The following is a 24660-nucleotide window of genomic DNA, read 5'->3' as shown; positions in this document are numbered from 1 at the left end:
TCTTTTAAATTCTTATAAGCAAAAAGAGGTTGGCTGCGTATCTTCCTTTGGACTACAGAATTTGTCTTCAGAAGTGACTAATCAGAACATTGGTAAAGACTTCATTTTATGTTTGATCAAAGCAAGCATATGCGATTATTCCTAACTAGAAATTTCAAAACTCAATGCCTGAAGTTTGATCATAGTATTCGTGCAAATACTTGTTGCAGATAGTTTCAAGAAACATAAAAGCTTTGTTAAGACATACAAGTGCATGCAGGTTGTCTGACTTCTGACAAAGTGAGTAAATATATATTCAAGACAATGTGAGTTGCAGTTATTCTTTGTCTTGTCTTAAAAGAAAAGAAAAAATAGGTTAGGAGTTCAACTGTAGGACCCCTGTCCTGAAAATGTTTGTATATACAAGCATGTTGAATTTTGTTGATAATAGAAGTTGATCTTACTACTCGCTTTTCAGTTAATGAAGAATTTTCAGGCAGGCACCACTAGTCGTACCAATTAAAAATTAGTGTTTATGTACTTTGTAGTTGTGTTTTTGTTGTTGTTTTTTTTTTTTTTGTACTTTGGGTTAGTTATGTACTTTGGGGTTGTTATTTTTTTGCCTTTTTCTGTTTTTTTTGTGTATGCTTTTTTTTCCCAACTGTTTTTTGTAACTTGCGTTTTATTTAGTTGCAGATCCTGATGCTCCAGTGTTTGAGATGCTTTATGAAAGGAATCCAATCCACAGCAATTTTGAGAGGCGCCTGGAAGTCAGTACCAGACCTCTAAATATTATTTACAACCCACAAGCCATTAAGAAAGTAGCTGACTTCTTCTACAAGGGAAGGGTTCATACCTCAGGTTAACCTTTAATGTTTTTGATGTGGGGTTTCTTTTGGTTTTCTGTCTTTTCTTAATGTTGATATTTTTTTAATTAAAAGTGATTTTTTTTGATCTTTAGAAATGTAAAGTAGTAGAAAAGTAATCTCCATTTTAAATTCAATTGAGGAAGCTCTGAGACTTCTCTGAATGATTTTCTTGTTTAGTTGAATAAGAGATTTTGCTTGGGCAGACTCCTGTAACTTTTACATTAAAATTGCAAGTTGCTACTATACTACACGATGAGTGTTCATGCTGCCTAAATTAAAATGCCCAAATTAGGAGGAATATTTCTGTAAGCTCTCTGGAAAAGGATCTAGAGAACTGGTTATTGCAGAGGACTGTTGGAAACAGAATATTTTCTATGGTAATGGTGCAGGGAAAATTCTTGTTGTATCTCTCCTGTTGATTAAATTAAGTCTGACCTTTGTTAAAGCTGTTTGAGGTATCTGAGGTTTTAGATGTGGGACAAACAGCTTCCATAAGCTTCTAAGGACAGCAAGGTTTAGGAGTCTAGTAACATAAAGTAACTGCCTTTGCAGTTTCAGCTGTTAAAATTTGGTTTCTGGGAAGATAAGGGGTGAGAATAAGGAACATTTAAGACATTCTTAATGCACCAGTTAAGATATCTGAAGGAAAAAAAAAAAAAGGTTTAAGTACTTACCTTTTCTGTCAACTCAAAGTAGGTCTCTCTATTTTTTTTCTGATTCAATAACAAATGAACAAAATTATACCTAATCCTGTTTTATATGTCTTGTACAGGTTTTGGGTACCAGTCTGAGTTAGAGGCAAAAGTGGCTGAAGCTGCCAGAAGACAGTACAACAAGCTGAAAATGCAGACAAAAGCTGAAATCAGGCAAACTATCGATCGTTTACTAGTGGGAGACTTCATTGTAAGTTTTTGACCCCAAGTGGTTACGTAGGGTTTCTTAATGAATGTTTTAGCACTTAAAGTTCTATAGAGAAGGGTTTTTTTTTTGTTTGTTTGTGTGGTATTCTTTTTGAGAAAGCATGAAGTTTTACACATGGTAGTGTATTGTTAGGCATCTTGGCCTTAAAGGTAGCAATGAGACATTTCTATAGATAAACCTAGAAAAGGGCTTGTGTGTTTGAAAGCTCATTTACTTTTATATGTGTAGTTGTTGGTCAAATAAAAACATATTACCTCCACATATGATGTGGAAGTTTCTGTAAAAGCTGAGGAAAGTTGGCTAAGCTCTCTTGGAAATCTTTTATCTGTAACAATTTTTTTTCCATTTTGCTGTGAAGCAGTCTATTTTTCTGGTGTAGGCCTGTTGTGATTAATGGCAGAGTAGTATATTTCTGTTCTTGACCCTGATATAATTACTGAGATAATTATTGATGTTACTGAGATAATTTCATGCCAGCTTCTTGGCTTCAGTGTGTGTTGGAGGTCTGTTAGGTCAACTTAATTTTGCGTGTCACTTATTTAAGGATTATTTTCTAAAATCAAGATTTTTTGTGCCTTTATTTTTTTATTCATCCTTAAAATTAAACCAGCAGTTCTCAGGTAACATTACTATATGTATCAGTGTCATTTATCCGTAGGCTGATGCAAGAGAATTTTGTTGAGGGTTGTTTTCAGTGAAATGAAAGATAATTGTTCTCAACAATTAATAATTTGATGTTTGATAAAACACAGTCTAGTGCACATTGTATTTATGGATAGCCTTGACAATTCCGCGGAAAATGATAGATGTCTTCTCTAAGCTGTGGAGGCAGGTTCAGTCTCCCCAGCCGAGAGATGGGGTGCTCAGTTCAACTATCTTAGCATGGAACTCTTCACCTTCTGAAAGTGTCTCTTCATTGACTGTAATGCAAGTCTGAACAGCTATTTTGAACAAGCTACCAAACATTTACATGTCTGAAGCTTTGTGAAAGTTAGCTCTTCAGCTGGAAAAAGTGCCTAACTAAAGTGATTTGTTTGGCTTTTGTTTGTTTTGGTTTTGCTTTGATTATGTTAAGGGAAGCTATTTCTTTTGGGCCCTTATTCCTTTCTTCTTAACTTTCAGGAAAACAGCAAAAGCTGGACAGTGTGCCTTGATATTTCTGCCCCTCAGGTGATCTTTCCTGATGATTTCAAATTTGTGGATCCAGTGTTAGTTGTTATAGATCTGGGAAGAATATTACTTACCAATTCTCAAGGTATGGTCTAAAATTATTGCGGCCAAGAAAACAAGGGTTTTCTTTGGGATGGAGGGTGGGGGGCTGTAAAATTACCTTTTAAATGAAATGATCCCCTGTGATATCTTACTCCTCTTGAAGGTTATGAACAGGTATGAAGCTAGTGTGTCAGGCACTTTACTGTAGATGAGATTTTGGCTTAGAGGGATACAAAATATAGCTGTAGAATGCTTTTTTTGGGACAGTTCTCCCAGGGAAAGGATGCTTTGAATAAGCCCTCCAACTCTGCAGTCATATGGGTCCTCTGTTCTTAGCAGATGTGTCTATAGCTAGCCTAAAAAAAACTGAAAGGAAAATTGATGTTCTTTATTTATATCAAAAGTTAAAATCATTGCTTCATAAACAAATCATCACTTCTTTCCTGTTCCACTAGGAAAACAATGAATGAAAGTTAAAAAGAAATTGCAGTGGAACTTGTAAATAAAATTAGACCTATTTAAAATCTAGCTGAACTTTATGGTGTGTGAGAATATGTTAAAAATTTTGAAAGAGATAACTATGTGGTATTAATTTAATTTTTAAAAAAGTATGGCTGTAGGTGAGCAGTTCTGTAGTGCAGTTGAAAGTCAAAGTGTCAGGCCTAGAACTGTCTACAGTAGAATTTTATTATTGTATCTTCTATCTTAGGGCAAACTAGAAAAAGAACGTAGATTGTTTACACAGGGTAGATTTGGATTTCCCTGTGAAACTGAGGCATCAGCCTGTTAGGAGTATCTTGAGCTTAGTTAAATAAAGTGAAAGAAAATTTGGAGAATGGTGTTTCCCATCATTAGGTAATGATGGGAAATACCTAAGGAGGGGGGAAGAACACTTTTGTTTACTTGTTTTTTTATTTATTAATCCGCAGAAGAATCTAAAAGGAATGCAGATACTTTTTCATCAGAATTCAATGAACTAAGTGATGAAGAATATAAAACGCCTCTTGCAACTCCTCCCAATACTCCGCCGCCAGAATCTAGCACCAACAGTGGTATCAAAATGTCTGAATTTACTGGTGTAGAAATAAGTGAAGAGCAACTACAAGCACACTTAATGAGTAAAAAAATGTATGAGAGATACACACTTTCATTTATGGACCTTCAGATCATGGTGGGCCGAGTGAAAGACAACTGGAAGCATGTTCAAGATAGTGATGTGGGTCCAACACACGTGGTAGAAAAATTCAATGTTCATCTGCAATTGGAACGTAGATTGATATACACATCTGACCCAAAATACCCAGGAGCAGTCTTGTCTGGCAGTCTACCAGACTTGAAAATTCATATCAATGAAGACAAAATATCAGCTCTGAAGAACTGGTGTACACGGCTGAGTGCATCTGAAGCTAAGTCTTCAGATGGCCTACATTTAGGAAAAGACAAGATTTTTTCAGAGGTAGACCAGCTTGGCAGTTTGCATGATTCTGTAATGAATCTAACACAGAGTGTTGTAATGCTAGAGCAACATACCAGGGAAGTTCTTGTTGAATCTCAGCTGCTTTTGGCTGAATTCAAAGTAAACTGTATGCAGCTGGGTGTTGAAAGTAATGGACGATATATCTCTGTACTCAAGGTTTTTGGCACCAATGCCCATTTTGTGAAAAGGCCTTACGATGCAGAAGTGTCCCTGACTGTTCATGGCCTGTTACTTGTTGATACTATGCAAACATATGGAACAGATTTTGATCTCTTGATGGCTTCTCATAAGAATCTGAGTTTTGATGTGCCAACAGGGAGTCTTAGAGACAGCAGGGCTCAGTCACCAGTTTATGGACCATGTGATGCACATCCCATTGATGCAGCTAGTCTGACAGAGAGATGCACTGCAGCATCAAACACTTCATCTGGTAATAATGGGAAAGATCAAGAGTCCCTGATAAAATTAGAGTATCAGTTTGTGAGTGCAGAATGCCCATCGATGAATTTGGATAGCAGTCTGCAGGTAATCTCTCTACAGGTTAACAACCTGGATATCATCCTTAATCCAGAGACAATTGTTGAACTCATAGGTTTTCTCCAGAAATCTTTCCCAAAGGAGAAAGAAGACTCTAGTCCTCAGCCTTTAATGGCGGATTTGGAAAGAGATTGGAGGGAGCAGGAAACCTTTCAGTCTACTTACGTGCAGAATACAGAGGTAGCAGTTGATATTCACTGGCTGAATATACTTCTCCTCAGGACAGTTGGCATGACAAATGGAGAAAAATATGGCAGAAAAATTGCTACAGCCAGTATTGGTGGCACCAAAGTCAATGTTTCCATGTGTAACAAATTTGATGTGAATGGCTCTCTTGGATGTCTTCACCTTATGGATTTAACACAAGACAGCATTAAGAACCAGTATGTTGTCAGCATAGGGAATACAGTAAGGTATGAGAATCTCATTGGTGATGTAGATTACCTTGAACCATTGTTCTTTAGACTTGATGATGGAAGTAGCCTTCCAGATGCTTTAAGTTTCACTTTGACAGAAAAATCAAAAGAGGAATGCTCTCTCAATCTCAAAATGGCCTCCTTACACTACAACCACTCAGCTAAATTTCTGAAAGAACTAGCTTTGTCAATGGATGAATTGGAAGAGAATTTCCGCAGCATGCTGAAAAGTGCAGCTTCCAAAGTTACTACGGTCTTGGCAACTAAAACTGCCGAATACAGTGAAATGGTTTCTTTGTTTGATACAACACCAAGATCAAGAGATGTTGCCAGCTTAGAAGATACTGATGGCTATGCATTTGGATCACCACCTCTCAAAAGTGAAACTATTAAGCTTATACTAAATGTAAACATTGAATCACCAATTGTCTCAATACCTCGAAAGCCTGGTAGCCATGAACTGCTTGTAGGCCATCTAGGACAAATATGCATTCAGAATTTTGTACCAGGAGAAGATGAGTCTACAAGTGATAGACTGCAAGTTGAAATTAAAGATATTAAAATGTATTCTTTAAATAGCAGTCAGTTTATGAGCAAGAAGGAGTCTACAAGTGAGACACCTCATGGTCTACATTCTTCAGGTCCTGCTAGTATTAATAGCCAGGAAGAATCCCATTTTACTCGTCATGACTTCTTTGAATCGTTACATAAAGGCCATGGTATGTTAATTGGAGGATTCTTAATTATTTTAATGTAATAGATAGCACTAAAAATGGGTGTTGACTGTAGGTCTGATAATATATTCTCTCACCCTTCCCCCAGAAATGTCTTGCTCAGTTTTAATTACAGTAGACAAATTCTTTTATTTGTATCCATTTTTATTCTCCTAATCAAGAACTGAGTAGTGCCTTTCATGCAGAAATTTTACAAAACATAGCCAGATCTACTTATTTTAGCATTGCTAAGAAATTGTAGCTAACAGTTCCTGTACAGGCTGTACAGCAGGGATAACATCTATGTTATAACATAGATTTCATTTCACTTTCTCTTAACAGCTTTCCACATTCTGAATAACACCACTATCCAGTTTAAATTGGAGAAGATACCTCTAGGGAGGGATTTGGATGTAACGTTCCCGCTGAACAGTGAAGACTTTGGAATATCAAGCATTATGAAGATTGAAGGAAAATTTGTGAACCCTCTTCAGGTATAGTAACCTAGCAGTTCTATTAAAAATATGAATATATTTCACTCCATAGAAGATAAGTATTTTTCAAGCAAATATTTTCAGATTTAACATATTGGTAGTTTAGGAATTGGAGCCTTGCACATGTGGTTAGAAGCCACAGAAGTCTTACGGGCCACCACGATGATCAAAGGCCTGGAGCACCTCTCCTGTGAGAAGAGGATGAGAGAGTTGGTGGGACTGTTCAGCTTGGAGAAGGGGAGGCTCAGAGGGATCTTTTCAGTGTCTATAAATACGTGAAGGGAGGGTGAAGGGGACTGAGCCAGGTTCGTTTCAGTGGCGCACAGTGCCAGGACAAGAGGCAGTGGGCACAAACTGGAACACAAGAGGTTCCATCTAAACATCAGGAAGCATTTCTGTGCTGTGTGGGTGATGGAGCACTGGCACAGGTTGCCCAGAGAAGTTGTGGAGTCTCCTTCCTTGTAGATCTTTAGAAGCTGCTTGGACATGGTTCTGGGCAACCTGCTGTAGGTGACCCTGCTTGAGTGGTGGGGTTGGACCTGAAGACCTCCAGAGACCCCTTCCAATTTCAGCTGTTTTGTGGTTCTGTGAAATCATAATGATAATGATCAAAATTTAATCCTGTTTTGGGGCATTTTAGACATCTTTATAAATAAGTCTAGCTTTTAATTACCCTGAACATGTATCGCAGAAGGAAAATGAAGTGTGTCACTGTCCAAATTCCAGCATTGGATGTGTTTATTTGTGGTTCTGGTAGAAATTAAGAATTAAAATGATATTATTCTGACAAATACCTCTGCAAGGGCAGAGATTTTTAAACAGAGGAAACAAACCTAAAAACTAATAACATAAACAGTGGGTGGCAAAGTGGAGTGTTTCTTACATAAGTTACTGTATAATCTCAGCATGGTAATTTAAGGCTAGTTTGTGTGGTGATTTATTTTTAATTAACTCTGTGTGGATACTTTTTACTTAGGAACGCATCCTTTTCTAGGATTTTATCCTGTATGTTTTTAGAGTGTGTAATCTTACAGAACTAAAACAGGAGAATTGTTTTATTTCAGTTTTGCATTGTACCTTGTTCTGGATTATTTTTCACTTGTGAACAAGCTTAACATTTGTCTGGTTTGAAATACCACAGTTTTTCTGCTCGAGAGTTTTAAAATTTATGTCATGATACAGAGAGCTCATGTGGTAATCGTGGTTTTTTTTATTTTTTTTTTTCTACATTGTAGGTCGTGTTAGCAAAACACGTGTATGAACAAGTCCTGCAAACTCTGGATAATTTAATTTACAGTGAAGACCTGAACAAATTTCCGACTGCTACTGTATCTTCAACTTGTCAGACTTCTCCTCCAGCATCAGTTCATAGTACAGGCACAGAATTCTCAAGTGAATGGAAGGATAATGGCTTATTCAGCCATTCTAGTTTTTCTTCTGTTACGAACAAGTCATTGGCTATTAGGGAAACGAAATCTTTTACTCAAATTCAAGCAAACTTCCACGTCTCAGAGCTCCAGGTTCAGTTAAGTGGTGATCTTACGCTTGGTGCACAAGGTCTTGTCAGCCTTAAATTTCAGGATTTTGATGTTGAGTTTGCTAAAGATCATCCTCAGACTTTGTCTGTTCAGATTGCCTTGCGTTCTCTACTCATGGAAGATCTTCTGGAAAAAAAAACAGACTCTATGTATAAGAACCTCATGGTGTCCCGTGGAGCACCCAAACCATCCAGTTTAGCACACAAGGAGTATCTTTCACAGTCTTGTCCCTCAGTATCCAATGTAGAATATCCCGATATGCCACGTTCCCTACCATCTCATATGGAGGAAGCGACTAATGTCTTTCAGCTATACCAAAGACCAGTTTGTGCCTCGCGTAAGAAGCAGAAAGAAGATACTGATTCCGAGTATCCTCTGACTCCACCTCCTTCTCCAACAGCAGATAGATCCAAGTTGCCTTGTGGAAAAAGCCACTTCGATGATTCATTGGTTCACATCAATATATTTCTGGTGGATAGGAAACACCCTGAATTTTCTTCTCGCTATAACAAAATTAACCGTAGTATAGACGTTGATTTTAATTGTCTTGATGTCTTAATAACTTTGCAAACCTGGGTGGTGATACTGGATTTCTTTGGGATTGGATCCACTGCTGATAATCATGCTATGAAGCTACAGCCTGAAGATACTCAGCAGACAACTAAATCAGAAGTAAATACCTCATCAGTTTCTCAAGTCCAAGAGCCTGTAAACACTAAACTGGATCTGAAGGTATATTTGAGATGCAAAATAGTAATTGGATTGTCTATGATAAGTTTTCATAAACCATAAGTTTTAAGATGACATTTAAATTGCATTAACATTTTGTAGTGAAGAATGCACATGAAACAGATTCAGAATGTGTATTTATGTAGGGTTGTGTTTGGTTTTAAAAGAGGGGCAGGGGCAGGAGTTACAGAAAAGCAAAAGGTTTGCAAAATGATTGGCTCCATTGCGCTGTCACCCTCCTTAGATGCGTATATGTCTCATCAAGGCAGGCTGAAGTAGAATGCTCCATGTTTATTGTCCTTATGCAGCCCTCATGAGTGGAGTTTGACACTCTCACCTATCCCAAGTCAACTATAGGCATAAGAGTCTTAGAAAAGTGTAAATCTCGTGGAAGGTAATTCTTATTTCCCTGGGATAACAAAGGGCATGGCCTAAATGTCTGTGATCTCTGAATGGTGTGGTTGGTTCAATATTGAAGACCTGATGTGCTGAATTGGAACTATTGTTCTAGGTGCTAAGGAGTTTACTTAAAAATATGCATAGATACATATACATATTCTTATAAATGTGTATGTGTATATACCTGTATGTGCTTAGACTTACTTTTTAAAATGAACTATACATATGTATACATGTGTATGTATATATGTATACGTGTGTATGTGTGTGTATATATAGTCTTTCTCCAGAGGTCCTGCAGTCTGAGTTGCAAATGGCAAATCTTGAAAGAGGATGAAGGTAACAGTGCTAGAACGATCATTCTAAGATGTTTGGGAGACTTTAATGTGCAAGCAAGTATGTAAAAAGACTGCTTTTATCCACTGTCTCCCAATCAAATCGTCCTTGTTTGCCAGTTATGAGTTATAATGTAATTGTCTTGAAAAAAACTGCCAAAATGCTCCAGTTATGAGGTTATATTGTTGAATACCAACCTATTCCTTTTTGTTTGACCCAGGTCCATTCTTTATCTTTAGTACTGAATAAGACAACTAGTGAGCTTGCTAAAGCCAGTGTGTCAAAACTTGCAGCTCACTTGGAGGTAATTGGTGAGTAGATTGGTGGTCTGACATGATATGCTGTTTAAAATAAAAGATGTGCATTGGAGTTGGCATTTGAAGTGGTTTTATTTTTTTTGTTCATTGCTTCGGGTTTTTGTGTGTGTCTATGTGTGTTTATTTCCTAGGGGAGACTCTGTTTTCTTCCCACTGCTTCTTCCTCCCCATCAGGGTATTTCAGTGTTAATTTTAAATTCTTGCATTCCCCCCAGTTGCCAAACCCTTTATCATTTCAGTTGAAATTGGCTAGGAATTTTGTATTTTATTTTCACAGAGCAGAATAAAGGTATATATTATTGTTTTAGAGGAAAAAAAGTTCTGTAAAGTTTTCACAGATCAAAGTGCTGTGATCACATAGTGTGTAAATGATAGGGTTATGTTTGGGTTCATACAATCTTTGTAGCAGAAGAATTGCTTTCAACATGAGGTTTTATGTTTAATCAATGTCATTTATTATTTGTAATTAGCTTATTCCACTAACTAAAAAAAAATACTTTGGGGTTTTAGTAAGTTACGTGTTTGAGGAGACTAACTGTCTGACTTTTGTTTTGCAGATGGAGATCTAGCCCTGCAAGGAAGTATTGGAAGTCTGTCCTTAAGTGATCTTACAACTCATGGAGAATTTTACAGAGAGCGTTTCACTACAAGTGGTGAAGAGGCACTCATTTTTCAAATCTATAAGTATGAATTTAAACTTCTTGTTTCTGAGTATTAACAATATATATATATATATATATACATATATAAATATATATATACCCCAAAGCAAGCAAGCAAACAACAACAAAAAAAATCCACAACTTTCAGGTTTGCGTGATTCTGCTTTGGGAAATTGCAGTGTAAACAAGACTTTGAACACTTCCAGTCATAAACACATGAAACATTTTTAACTTTTCTCTGCTGAATGTAAATGGCTTATCAGGGAGAAAAAAAATGTTTTTTCTTCAAAAGCTGTTCTTGAATGTATTTAGGTGATAGTTTTTCCTAGATAGAATAGTTGTTTTTTCTAGAAGTTGGAAGAAGTTTTCAGTTGATGATAGGTATCGATTGCTTCTTAATTAATTTTGAAATTAAGGGTTTTCTTTTTCATAGTGCGCTCCTGAAGTTAGGCTTCTTGTAAAGCAGTAGTTCTTATCCTGTGATGTTTCATGGTTATGCACTCCCTTCTCCACCCACCAGAATTATTCAGATTCAAAATTATCAGTGGAACATTATACGATTCGTCTCAAATATAACAGCACACTGATTTAAGAGTTGAATCTGTTTTTGTTATCACGGAAGATCTGCATACTATCATACAGTAGAGTACTTATTGTAAGTCACTGTCCTGATGTATAGAATAACCAAAGGTATATCTATTAGATGTTGAGGTTGGAGGTGGTACATTTCAAATTTCTGTTTGCCTATTTAAAATTCAGCAGTGCTTAAACATACGTAATTTAAAAGTAATTAATATAAAATACAAATAATTTCACATTTGTAGTTGAAATTGTTTTAATTATATACTATGAACAACAATTCAATCCTATGTGTTATTATTTTGAATGTAAATAATGAATAGCTCTATTTGTAAAATGTTGGTTAAGATAGAAAGCTAAATGTTATTTTTGACCTCTCTCACAGATATGGGCGGCCAGACCCGTTGCTGCAGAGGGAATGTGATATTCGTGTCACTCTGCGAATGGCATCTGTTCAGTATGTGCATACCCAGCGCTTCCAGGCAGAAGTGGTATCTTTCATCCAGCATTTTACTCAGCTTCAGGATGTTCTGGGGCGGCAAAGAGCAGCAGTTGAAGGACAAACAGTATGTTTATTTTTTTTGTTCCCCCCACCCCGTTCTTTCCTATCGTACTTATGAAAGTTGGAATGCAGCTTAGAATTTGTCTTACTGCATCAACTCTGTGAGTTAGGAGTTCAGGAGGAAATTCTTCATTCAGAGGGTGTTGAGGCACTGGAACAAGTTGCCCAGAGAGATTGCGGATGCCCCTGAAAGTGTTCAAGACCAGGTTAAATGAGGTCCTGGGCAACCTGATCTAGGGTGGTGTCCCTTTTTATGAAGAAACACTTCATAAAAAATACAGGAGGGGGAAGCAAAATAGGCAACGTGCTTGCAAGTTTTTGTGATGTTGTGAACTAAGTTTTCAAGCAAATGTTTGCTCTTCCTAGGTAAGAGATAAAGCGCAGCGAGCTTCCCGAGTTCTTCTTGATATTGAGGCTGGTGCTCCCGTTCTGCTTATACCTGAAAGCTCAAAGTCTAATAGTCTTATTGTAGCTAATCTTGGAAAACTGAAAGTCAAGAATAGATTTCTGTTTGCGGGTATGCCAGGTACTTTCTCATTAAAGAACAAGGTAAGAACATTACTTCTCAATGTTGCATCTTGTGTTTTTTCTAGTGCTTGTGCATTTTATTTCTGTATCAAACTGGTAATTAAACTTACACTTTAATTTTTATGCAAATTTTGTACTACCAGTAGTGAAACCAGTGTTCTAGGTATTCTTCTAAATCTGTCCTGCTGGTAATTGTATGCAGCTGTTCCATTCTGTGCTTGCCTACACCTGTGCTTGCTTTCTGAGACCTTCAGGTCAGAGGGGAGACTGTTTCCTGGAAATTAATGGAACTGGACCTATTCGAAAGTTCAGTTCAACTGGTTGTTGAATAAAGGGCTTTCAGCTAACACTCTTTACTAGCTTTTTCCTAAAATTTCAACAATGTGAGTAGCGGAGAATGGAGATCTTTCTCAGCTGAAACTTGCTGGAAAATATTGGAGAACAGAATTGTTCTTAATGTCTTTTTTTTTTTTTTCCTTTCTGCTTTTACTTAATGAAACCAAGTATGTGTGGTTGGTTTCACTAGGTAAAACCTAATGAAAGGCTTCCAGTGAAGTTTTGAACCTAAGGCTGGAAGTACAGGAATAGTCAGTGTTATTGAGAGATGCAGCCACAAAATCTGGGGTATGGAAAATCCTTCTTGGAAGGGTTTCTATATCTAATCTATGCAACAGAATGGGTGTGTGTTTGTTCTGGGAATCACCTATTCCGTTAAAGTGGGGGGACAGAATTTAGGTGTACTGCAGTCATCACTACAGGAATTTTGTCTGTTACCTCCATTTGATTAACACCTAACAATGTCTTTATTGTAAGGCAGTACTGGATTGTAGTATTGAGTTTTCTTGTGATGTATTTAAAGATTTGTAAGTGGTACATTCCCAAATTAATGTTCTAAGAGTAAAGAAAGGGTGTGTGTATGGTAGTTTTCTTTCAATTTAAAGAGACCATAATACTTTAGATATTTGGTGTTCTGAAATGGGATAGGGTGGATGTGTTTTGGTGGTGGTTTTTTTTGTTTTTTTCATTTGGTTGGTTTTCTTGTTTAGTTTTCTTTTTTCTTTTCTCTGCCCTATGTTTATTTTCGAGGATCTGATTTTACAAGGCAATGCATACAAGGATCCAGTTTTATTTGAGGTATTTCACATCTTTATAGTAGTGTTGAGGTGCTCCTCAATCATTAAAAAAAAATAAAGAAATTTTCTTGTGGAATTTAGCACTTAAAAAGTTCCTATCTACATTAATATGTAAAGAACTTGCTAAATTCCATAAGATTTAGAGTTAAATTTATTGCTGTGTGCTTTTTGTGCATGTCTGAGGAGCTACTAATTTGGATTTACATAAATTCGTAGATTTACAGGTGATGTGATGGTTTTTCTTTGCATGTACTTTTCAGTCTCATCTTTACAGGGCAATGTTGAATGCTGATGTTTCCAAATTGTTAATCTTAAATTCTTTAATCATGGCTGCAATTGTTAATCTTAAATTCTTTAATCGTGGCTGCAATTAAGTTTTCCAAAGAATAATAATTTTAAACCATGTAAGGCAAGTAAGATTAATAATTAAAAAGGGAAAGGAAAGTTTATGGGTAAGGATTGTATCATAACGTCAGTGAGGTGGCTACAAAAAGAAGATGGGAAATGATCGTAACAATACTGCAGTCATGGGTAAAGTCGGTAATCCCAGAGTAAGGAACGAAGTGGATCACTAATGGCAGACAATTGTATCTGCTGGGGCACATGAACTTGAACAAAACTGAAACGTGAGATTCATAAAATTTGAATCAGGACAGACTAAACGAACCCTGAAATGGGCAGTGGGGTTTAAGGTCAGTGTGTAGACCTATCGCACTGGACATGTTTATGGGAGGATAAATTCCTAATGCTAATGCAACTCATTTGCCCACTGCATAGTGAACTATAGCCTTTGTAGGTTTTTGGTGCTAGACAGTATTGTGAAGGTGGAAACTCCATAAGAACTCCTCTGGATATGTGGTGGTGGGGAAGTGTAAAATGTTATGCACCAATATAAATGAGCTTTTCTGTTTTCGCATGTGGGGGTTTTGAGAATGAGGGTAGGAAACTTTGCCGTCTGTAAACTCAGCTACTGCAGAAAAATTCTGGGACACGTTTTGGTATTATGATGGAACTTTATGGTGCATAAAATGATAATATTATGTATAGAAGTGTTTATTCACTTATTCTAATACACATATTAAATTGCTGACATGATCATGCAGAAATCACTGCATATGTCGAGATCATTTGAAGATGTTCTGAAAAACAGCTTTTAAATATTTAGCAGTCTTTATTTTATAGATATGCTTGATATCTTGACAGCCTTAGCCTGCTATTTTACGTTAATTTTGTTCATATGGAGGTTTTTTTGGTTGTGCAAAAACAGCTGGTTTTGAATGAATTTATCATTGTTTCACAGCTTTCTTTAAAAATGTTTCTGAGGTAAGCTTTTTGTTATAGAAAACATTATAATCTGTTAAGGCGATAGGAAAAAAGCTTGACCGTCTTTCTGCAGTGGTAAAAAAAAAAATACTGGGATTCAAATAAAGTACTTAGTTTTTTGACAAGGACTTGCTGTAGCTTGAACCTTGGTATATTGGGTCCTTAGTATGTGAGATGAAAATCTATTGTTAATTATAAAATTGCTTTCATTAGCAGGATTCATTTCAATTTTCATCTCCTTTGGGAACCCCAAAACACAGCATGAAGAAAACAACAAGTGTAGATGAATCAAAAGTAGTGACGGAAGGGTTGTTCATGAAAAAGTCATCAGCAGCAAATGTTTCTAGGCTGAAGAGTGAGCCTATGCTGAGTGCATTGAGTAAGCAACAAGGGCAACAATCAAAATTACCTGTTGTACCAAACCCTGACAGCCCAGGTATGTTTTAAATGGTAGAAACGCAATTTAGTTCTTGTTTTCCTGCTTAAAATAACGCAGCGCAGTTTCACATGTATCTTTTGTGACACAGGAAGATGTAAGGCTGTGGGTCTGAAGACTGTAGGTTTTAAAATCAGTAACTTCTTAGTTTAAGTGTTGCTTTTTGCAGCTAAAGGATTACAGAACTTTAGTTCAGTTTCTGGAAGAACAGTGCTGCGATTTGGGTATGTTTTAAGATGTGTATTACAGACACAAGGAGTATTGTGAACTGTAATGAAGAGTTCACATTTATCAGTGAATGAGCTTGGTATCAGATAGTTACAGAAATTGATGTGTGTGAATAAAAATCATAAAAACAGTCAGAATAACTTCCAGGAGAAGCTAAATTTCTTTTTTTAGGTAAGTTGCGTTAGTTTTGCAGATTCTCTTTTTTTCTTTTCTTGTTTAATGTGTTATCTCCTGTGCACTTGCAGAGGATCACATCTGCCTCTTAGACTGCATTGTGGTTGATCTGCAGGACATGGACATATTTGCTGCGGAGAGATATCAGAGAGAGTATTCTAAGGCTGTGGAAGATACAAGTGCAGACTTGAGCTTTCCATCATACTTTGTGAGGCAGACAGGAGGAAGCCTATTAAAAGAACCTTTCAGACTGAAGCTACAAGTAGAGAGAAACTTAGACAAGTGAGTTGACCTATGCAGGGTCATTTTATGCTGTCTGCCTGAAAACAATGTTTTATATGCCTTCTAATGTATCTTAAAGTATTCCCTGCTGTGTTATTGCACCTTGAAAACCTGGATTTCTTTCCTTTGGTACAGAGAGCTAAGTCATGCAGTTGCAGACATATTGATACACGGCAATCTTTCATCAGTCCATTGTTCTCTGGATTTGCCTAAGTACAAACTGATACGTGGATTGCTGGAGAACAACCTTGGGGAGCCTATAGAAGAGTTCATGCGACCTTACGATTTGCAGGATCCAAGAATTCATGTAAGAGGAACTATGGGTTTATGAAGTTGAAATTCTGTCTTGAAATGTTATGTTTTCTGATAAGGCATAATATCTGCTATTCTGTTGTAGTTTGAGACGGACTGGTAGATCTTAAAAAAATGTTTAGAGGAGCAGTGAAGAACTTTCTTATCTGTAGATACTGTTGGGAGTTTAGGTTTTTCTTGGTAATACCTTTGTCCTTTCAACAGTTGCTTGCACTTATTTCATATTTCTGAGATTCTAATCTTTAGAAGAGACATGTAAGAAACAGCCACCGTGTTGTGAAATGTAACTTTTGTTCCCCAGCAATGGTTAATGAAACGCTTGGAAGGAGAAAGACATTCTAACCGTCTGCATTTGTCCTAAATAACAAAATTTAATTCAGGAATGAATCTTAAACAGATGTTCTTAAAAAAAATATTGATGTTTACCACTTTCAGACAGTTTTGAGTGGAGAAGTATATACTTCTATGTCTTTCCTCATTGACATGGTTAACGTGAGTCTGGAACTGATGGATCCAAAAGGAAAAGATGGATGCAGCTCTTTAGCCAGGTATGAATTTTCTTTTGTTACTGAATACATTATCTGAAACACTATGCTCATCCTGAGACATTGTAGGATGGGAATTAATGTAATACATGAATTTATGATTTCATAATGTAACGAAATAGTACTTCTTAATTTTAGTCCAAATTGAGAGTTTCAGCTATTGTGAAGGATGAAAGCGAATGACGCTGTTCAAAAAGTACTCTGTTTCTTTCTAGTTGTCCTTGAAATCACAGTTCAGAAATCAGTTGACTTGACTAACGCAGTCAAGCTTATGCTGTTTTAGAAGCAACATAGAAACAGCATACTTGACTAACTATGCTGTTTCAGAAGCATGTTTCTACCGTGGTCTTTTTTTTAATCCAGAAGGTTCTGTATCAGAGGTAAACAGCACACACAGTACAGATCCAATTTGCATCTCTGTGGCATGAGATGTGATATAGTTGTTTCAGAAAATACCTAAAAAAGATATTAGCAATATACTATGCATACCTCTAAACCAAGTAACTTCTGGAAATAAATGAGCTGCAAGATCCTTAATTGTATTGTTTTGCTTTTTATTCTACTAGGTTTGATTTTAAGAAATCTAAGTTACTTTTTGAAAGCTCTTCAAATAGAACAAAGTCTGTAAACTTAGTTTCCCATTCCATGATGGCATTTGACACACGTTATGCTGGACAGAAATCTACTGCAGGCACACCCAATGTGTTCAATTGCATCTTTCAGTCATCAAAGAATACTAGTAGTCCGGGAGCAATCCAGATTGAATTGCATTACAGGTTGGTAGTTCTGAGATTTATTTATTTTTAGTGTTGCTGTTTGTTGTTTTTTTGTTGTGGTTGTTGTTTATTTGTTTGTTTGTTTGTTGGTTTAAATCAGTACTGCTTAAAGCTACTTGCTAAGTCAGGCCTATCACTTGTGTGCTTGTATGCATTCATATTACAGAGTTATGAATACATGTTGCACAAGTTTTCCAGTAGGTGTCACACGTCTCTTTCCAAGAGTATCAAATAAGTACAGCAATTACACTTCATTCAAAAAACACTCTCTGCTTGCTTTACTGTATTCTATCCCACATTGTTTTTCTTCATCTAAATATCATGGGATGCTTAAAACTATCAGAAAGTGGATAACTGTTTGGTTCTAATTTAATATTGAAAAACTAAATATAAAATGTCAACATTTAACTTTATTGGCACAGTGTTGCATTGAGGGATGTTAACTAACAAAATGAGGATGAAGGAGGGTGACTACAAGTGTTGTATTCGCTTTTGATCAGGCCCCCTGACCAAACTCAGCTTTCCAACAGTTTTATTCATATGATACCTCCTTGAAGCAGTTGCAGTAGCAACATAGAAAAAAAAATGGGCTACTTAAGTCCAGTGGAAGATGCTGAAGACATTTGTTCTGAAGTTCTAGGCAACTGAGAGAAATTTGTTGTGCAGATTTGGAGAATACATGATGGTTTTAAGTACTTGATGTTTTTCTAAATGCAAATTTATCCTTTAAGATTTAGACTTGAATAAAACTAAAATCCTATGGGATTTATGAAAACAAACAACAGAGCAACAAATGAAATGTTCTGGATTTTCCTATGATTATTGATCTAGTATCTGCTTAGTTTGGAGGTTAGTTTGCTCAGTATAGCCTAATCTGGTTTATGAGCAGTTGTTTCATGGAATTTTCCTCCCAAGTGTTATGCTTTTAAATTTTAGCCACATAAGCATGTGTTAGATTTTTATTGGTGAGAGCATCCTTGGCACTAGATGTAAGCTCTTGCAGAGCTCCATGATAGCATTATACTGGTTCGTGTCTTTTGGAAATATCCTGGAGAGCCAGGGAGAGTTAAAGGATTTTAATGTTGGAAGCAGCACAGGCAGGCTGCTTCTTACAAAGGAATTACAGTTCTTTGGAGATTTTATATTCCAGAATGGGTTGGATATAAAATTGTTTCATGGAGTTTAAGCACTTAGGTTATTTTCCAGTTAGCATGACCAAATATAATTGGTATTTCAGATCATGAAGTCAAACAGTTTTAGCCTTCTTAACCAGATACTGAGAATGTGATGCTAAAAGTTCAGGAAGGCTAGCGTTTCTTCTGAATGACAAAGAAACTTCCTGGGCTACAAAATGCTGTCAGGGTGTGAGAGGAAACACATTGCATGTCTGATCTTTCAAAGGGGCATGGAGCCAGGTCTAAATTTCATGCACAGTGTGTTAGCTTTGATACTGAACAGATGTAAAGTAGTAATAGTCTCAGTTTAAAAAACCTGAGTTATTGCAAATTAATATCAATAATGCAAACGTATAAAAGGAGCTTTTCTAAGCTAATTGCTTGTTACATAGTTTTTAAATTTACCTTTTGTATCATTACAACTTAGAAGCTGTCAAAGTTTCGTACAATTTAAGATATGTTGGGTTTCTGTGTGTACAACAGCTTGATGAATTTCAGTCTGCTTAAAAATAGATATTTTTAAGGGCCAGACATTCTGTAAATTACATGTACCCCTATAAAGCTCCATAGAGTATTAATACTGTCTGGCAAGTAACAACTCTGTTCTCAACATAATTTTAAATATAACTAAAATGTAAGATTCTAAAGTATGCTTCTCTGTCTGTTTTTTAATAGGTCTACGAAGGATTCCTCTAGTTTTACAGTTGTACTGAACAATCTTCGTGTATTTCTAATATTTGACTGGTTGTTACTTGTTCACGACTTTTTATATACTCCTGGAGATACCAAAAAGCGGGAAAATCTCCTTTCTTCCCGGCAGCGCACTTACAGCAGTGAAACAACTGTAGTTCCAAAAACAGTGAAAAGTGGAGTAGTTACAAAACGTTCATCACTGCATGTGTCTACAGAAAAACAACTGGAAGTTAAGGTTAATGTGACAGGTAAATGGGTTCTTTTCTGTTTAAAAGCCATGTGATAGGTACAAACAGGACCTTTAAAAGGCAGAAAATAAAGAATCCTGCTAGAAGTGCTTAAAGTACCTTAATGGTATTTCAACTTCTGTTTATTATTTAACATTCTGTTTTGTTCAGGAACGGAATTTGTGGTTGTTGAAGACATGTCTTGTTTTGATACCAATGCAATTATTTTGAAGGGAACTACTGTTCTCACTTACAAGCCCAAGTTGTTAGATCGTCCTTTCTCTGGAAGTTTGTTTGGCATTGAGGTAAGTAGAAATAACCTTGCTTTTGTAAAATATCTAAAATTATATGAAATTGTGAAGATGCTTGAAATACAAATTCTACAGAAGTAGTCTGCAGATCATTTTTAGTGTGTTCATTCCCATCAGGTGCTGTTATTCTACAGCAGTTTTAAAAATGAATTTGTATTTTTTTGCGCTAAGACACCGAAACACTTGGCTATAATCTCAAAATATTGCTAGCTAATAATCCGGTTTCCAACCATAAATTGTCAAATTAAGTTGGGGCATAACTGGATAGGCAGAAGCCAATGTGTTCAATAAAGGCCTGCAGGTTGTACTCAAAATTGATTTGAGGTGAACAAGCAGTATCATGCCATTGGAATATATGTGAGTAGGGATCTTTTTCGATTAGGAGTTTTGAGTATACAAAGTGATTCTGAATCCTGTTTAGCAGAGTAGGACCACAGCTGGTGTGCTGTGGCCAGTCCTGGGTGAACAGATCTGAAGAAGTTACAAACAATTGAGAGGAGAGCAGCAAGAACACTGAGAGCTGAGGAGTACATAATACATCAGGTTTCAAAGAATTTATTCGTCTAGAAAAAGAAGGCTGTGCAGAGATGTGATAAATTTTAAATGGTTGTTGTAGACCAAAGAACAAAGCACTTTCCATATCTGTGATGGGAGGGGTAATGGAATTATTCCAGCAATAATGGAAATATTTGGTTGGATATCAGAATCTTTTTTCCTGAATTTAGAGCATAGTGGGGCACTGGAAGAAGTTGTCTGGAAAGATTTTGGAATCTCTGCTGCCTTAAAGTTTACAAAGGGATTTTCTGTAGAGAACAATTTGGTTATATTTCATATTGTTTTGTGGTTGAGAGTCAGTCTTTGATTTCAAGGCCCTTGCCAGGCTTGTGTTCTCATATTCTAATTCTTTTACATTATTTTTAATTCATAGGTTTTTTCATGCCGTTTAGGAAATGAACAAGAGACTGCACTGTCAATTATTGATCCAGTACAAATTCAGGTGGAACTTGTTGGGAATCCTTCCTACCCAAGTGGTTCAGGACTGTTGGATGCTTTCAACAGTGAGGATTTTCCTCCTGTTCTGGAGGTAATATTAAAAGACTGAATAAGACTGTATGCAGTATAGGATACGAAATTGTGATCTTATACTGATTTTTCATGCCCAAAAATCCCATGAATAATTTCAACTGTAGAAGACGTGTTTTCCCCATTATACAAAAGCAAAACATTTACTGTATCACTCCCCACTGTACTGCCCCACTATTTATGCTCTTGATAATTAGTAGGTAATAATAGAAGTTTAATAATTTTATTACTGGAGCTTTAAAACAGTATTTTCAACAGATTTTAATATTAAATTTTGTCTTCCTTTCAGAGAAGGTTTGTTATTATCCAAAGTATACAAGAAAAATGTATAGAAAGGTGTAACAGTTCTGTTTTTTTTTTTTCCTCCATTTAGATCCAGTTGCAAGCACTGGATATCAGACTGTCCTACAATGATGTTCAACTGTTCTTGGCAATTGCTAAATCAATTCCTCAACAGACTAGTGCAGCTGTGCCTGACTCAACTATATCGACTGCTGAAAGTACAACTAACACTAGTTCATCACTGGTGAATGAAACTTCTTGCTTCACAAATGAAAATAGAGAGATACCCAAACGTGTTTTGGATCCTGTTCTTGGTACGTTCTTAACCACTGGAGTGAAGTTGTTTCCTTTTCTAAGGAAGGTTTCAGCAGTGTAAAGCTAGACTACATGCTTAACACAAAAGATGTTATCTTCATCGTGAAAAAGCTTTCATTTCATTGATTTGAATTGTCTGAAGATAGCATTATACTGATGATACTATAAAAATAGTAGAATGTTCTGTTGTTTTTTTTTCTGCTTGTAGTATGACAGATAGTTTTGTAGAAAATTTTAATAAGTATCACTTGTCATTATACGTCATCATGATGAAGTACTTAGAAAATATTTAATGAGAGTGAGGTGTTACCTCTTCAAACTTATTGAACTGGCAATGAAATGGAAACCATCACAATAATCATAACCCAGCTATCTCTTCATGTCCAGCAGCATATTATTCTGTTTTGGTGACACTGCTTTTTTTCAAATTAAAAATTGCGTGTGGTTGCTGCCTGACAATGAATAAATACACACCAGTGAAAACGACTTTCTTCCCTGCTACTGTGTGCTTGAGCCACATGTTTTGTTCAAAATAAGTGATGAATTGTGTTCCAGGTGAAGAATTTGGTTTACAAAAAAAAAATTTTCTTAGTCCCAATTGAAATCTGTGGGAGTACGTAAACTTTTTGCAGGAAGATAAAAATAGTTTATAGTAGTATAGTAGATGCACACATACGCACAGGGTTTTTTTGGGGGTTGTTTTTTTTGTAAAAGCAGCGCTGAATATTATGCTTTTTCTACAGCTGCAATCTTAAATGAAATACAGAAAGAAAATCCTTTTTTCATCCAGGTATATTTAATTTCAGAAATTAAAACAAGTTAAGTAGATAACTGACATGGATTTGTACTTAGCTAACTGTTTAATTGCAGAGGTACAGCTGGCTCGCCTTCAGGAATTGGGATTCAGTATGGAGGATTGTCGTCAAGCTCTTCTGATTTGCCAAGGTAACCTCAAATATTCTTAGTTGGCCTTTCAGATTGTTCATGTTATCTAACTTTCAGGATGTAAGGTAGCTGATGGACAGACAGTATTTCCTTCTTTACTTTGGCCTCCAATTACCGAAATTGTCTTTGTTTTGACATCTTAATCATTCTTACTTTTCTGTTCCACTATTGCCTAAAACCCACCCTCCAAAGATTCGTCTTTGCTTTTGAAATGTCATGTGTGGGCCATGTGGGTGGGTGGGTGGTGGTGGTTGTTTTTTATGGTATACCATATTTCGTACTGTTATCCATCACTTTATCTATAGAGCATGTATTTTTGTCTCCCCCTGTTGAATCGTGTATTTAACCTGTTTCTACATGCAATACATAGCAAGAAGATTCTTGGATTCTTTTTCTTTAGCACTGGATGTTTCTCACCTTATTTATAGGCACTCATAGCATTTGATATAGGTTTATATTATGTTCTAACTTGGTTTGCAAATGTCAAAAGTTTCTTATTCTTAGAAAACACTTATATTTATAATCTTGCCTTTATATATGTTATTGAATAGAACACATTGAAGATACTGTTAATATCTTGCTACCCTTTCTAAGGGAAAGGAAATTAATTTGTTTCCATATGTTTTTTACGTCATCAACTACATTCTCAATGAAATGTACTTGTTTGGTTTTGTCTAAGGTGACATGAAAAAAGCAGCAAGTTGGTTATTTAAGTATGCTGAACCTCGGCAGTCACTTTCCCAGACTTCCTCTGGCCGAGATAGCCGGGGGATTGTGCCTTTTCAGTTCATCTCTGGAGTGGAAATAAAAGCAGAAAATATATGTATTTGCTTTATTGATGACTGCATGGACTGTGATGTTCCTCTTGCCGAGTTAACGTTTTCACGTGAGTATCTGCTTTGCTAAGTGAGTTGCATAAAAATACTGTCAGTTACTGTGCAGGTTTCTTAGGACTGGTGAAATTTTAATTGACAGTATTTTGGCAGTGGTGGTTGTGTGGCTGGTTTGTGGTGGTGGTGGTTTTATAAGAGAAGAAATATACCTGTATCTATTAATGCCTATCATAAGCAATCTGTTATGCTTAAGAAACTAGTGGTGTTACTTTTTATTTGCATAGTAATAATGCTTAGAAGTTATTGCTAAAAATGCAGGTTCTGCTTAAAATAATCACTGAAGAGAATCATATGGATATGCTGTCACTACACTTTTTTTTAAGTACTTTCTTTGATTAAACAGATTTCTGCTTCAATAAAAATAGCTTGCTTCTTGAGTGAAAAGAAAACAATTTGAAATATTTTAGTATGCTTTTTGTACCATTGCAATTTAAAAGACACATTTTCCCATTGCTTATTAATACTTCACTGGTTTGAGAAACTTGATCACACTTTTTTTGCATAACATTCACTTTTTTGGCAGGTTTGAATTTTCTCCAACATTTGAGAGCCAACCCTGAAGGCTATGCTCATTTTACCCTCTCCGGAGACTATTATAACCGTGAGCTTTCAGGTACAAAATACTGAGGGGTTCCTTTATTTAGGTTTAGGAATACAATCTTGTGTACTACTGGAGCATGAAATTTACCCAACACAAGATTGCACATAAGAGAATATAAAACTCTAAGTGTGTGTGTGTGTTTGTGTATACATGTGGTCCTGGACAAGATATCCTAATTTGATATCTGATGGAAAGGTGTGGCAAGTAGAGAAGTTGCTGTTACAAAAATTAGACTGAAGTTATGCTTGTAATTATCGTATTCCTGGATAACCTTTTTATATAGTTAAATAACTATAATATATATAAATATATATATATAATATAAATAACTAACTTGTCTCTGTATTACTTACCTTTTTTTGATGCTTAATTGCTTTGAAGCATTCAATTCATTATTCATTTTATGATGGAATGGGACATGAGAGTAGCGATTAGGCGAAAGATGATGAATCAACTATAGTAGTTTATATTCTAGTTACAAAAAAAGCAAGTTATGCCTCAGTACGGCTCAGCCACTGACAAAAGAACTGACCTAGTTGTCTTTTTTTCTCTGAGCTGAAAAATGAAGTTTTCTGTTACAAAATTGATGGTAATGACCTCAGGAATTCTGTCAATATCAAGGTGTTTTTTATATTTGAAAATATATAGGATTTTTAAC

General features: G+C 36.1%; 1 protein-coding gene across 7 annotated transcripts in view; it reads left to right on the top strand.

Annotated features, from left to right (window-relative positions):
• The window catches only part of VPS13D (vacuolar protein sorting 13 homolog D), a 103214-nt gene that overhangs the window by 14193 nt on the left and 64361 nt on the right, over positions 1 to 24660 (top strand). For 3 of the 7 annotated variants that reach the window (XM_066982256.1, XM_066982252.1, XM_066982259.1), the window contains 24 exons: positions 20 to 92; positions 670 to 840; positions 1621 to 1751; positions 2892 to 3024; positions 3911 to 6130; positions 6467 to 6618; positions 7854 to 8888; positions 9841 to 9931; positions 10495 to 10621; positions 11564 to 11744; positions 12107 to 12289; positions 13355 to 13402; positions 14938 to 15160; positions 15634 to 15844; positions 15980 to 16151; positions 16592 to 16704; positions 17268 to 17477; positions 19328 to 19593; positions 19744 to 19877; positions 20812 to 20967; positions 21340 to 21562; positions 22434 to 22508; positions 23188 to 23394; positions 23925 to 24014. In XM_066982256.1, the coding sequence (XP_066838357.1) occupies positions 20 to 92; positions 670 to 840; positions 1621 to 1751; positions 2892 to 3024; positions 3911 to 6130; positions 6467 to 6618; positions 7854 to 8888; positions 9841 to 9931; positions 10495 to 10621; positions 11564 to 11744; positions 12107 to 12289; positions 13355 to 13402; positions 14938 to 15160; positions 15634 to 15844; positions 15980 to 16151; positions 16592 to 16704; positions 17268 to 17477; positions 19328 to 19593; positions 19744 to 19877; positions 20812 to 20967; positions 21340 to 21562; positions 22434 to 22508; positions 23188 to 23394; positions 23925 to 24014 (6625 nt within the window). The remainder of the gene's footprint in view (positions 1 to 19; positions 93 to 669; positions 841 to 1620; positions 1752 to 2891; positions 3025 to 3910; positions 6131 to 6466; positions 6619 to 7853; positions 8889 to 9840; positions 9932 to 10494; positions 10622 to 11563; positions 11745 to 12106; positions 12290 to 13354; positions 13403 to 14937; positions 15161 to 15633; positions 15845 to 15979; positions 16152 to 16591; positions 16705 to 17267; positions 17478 to 19327; positions 19594 to 19743; positions 19878 to 20811; positions 20968 to 21339; positions 21563 to 22433; positions 22509 to 23187; positions 23395 to 23924; positions 24015 to 24660) is intronic. The other 4 variants (XM_066982257.1, XM_066982255.1, XM_066982253.1 and 1 more) reach the window with 3 other exon arrangements.

The sequence above is a fragment of the Anser cygnoides genome, chromosome 23, assembly GCF_040182565.1.
Source record: "Anser cygnoides isolate HZ-2024a breed goose chromosome 23, Taihu_goose_T2T_genome, whole genome shotgun sequence".
NCBI lineage: Eukaryota > Metazoa > Chordata > Aves > Anseriformes > Anatidae > Anser > Anser cygnoides.
Note: the sequence above shows the minus strand (reverse complement) of the source record. Positions and strands in the feature narration are given on the sequence as shown.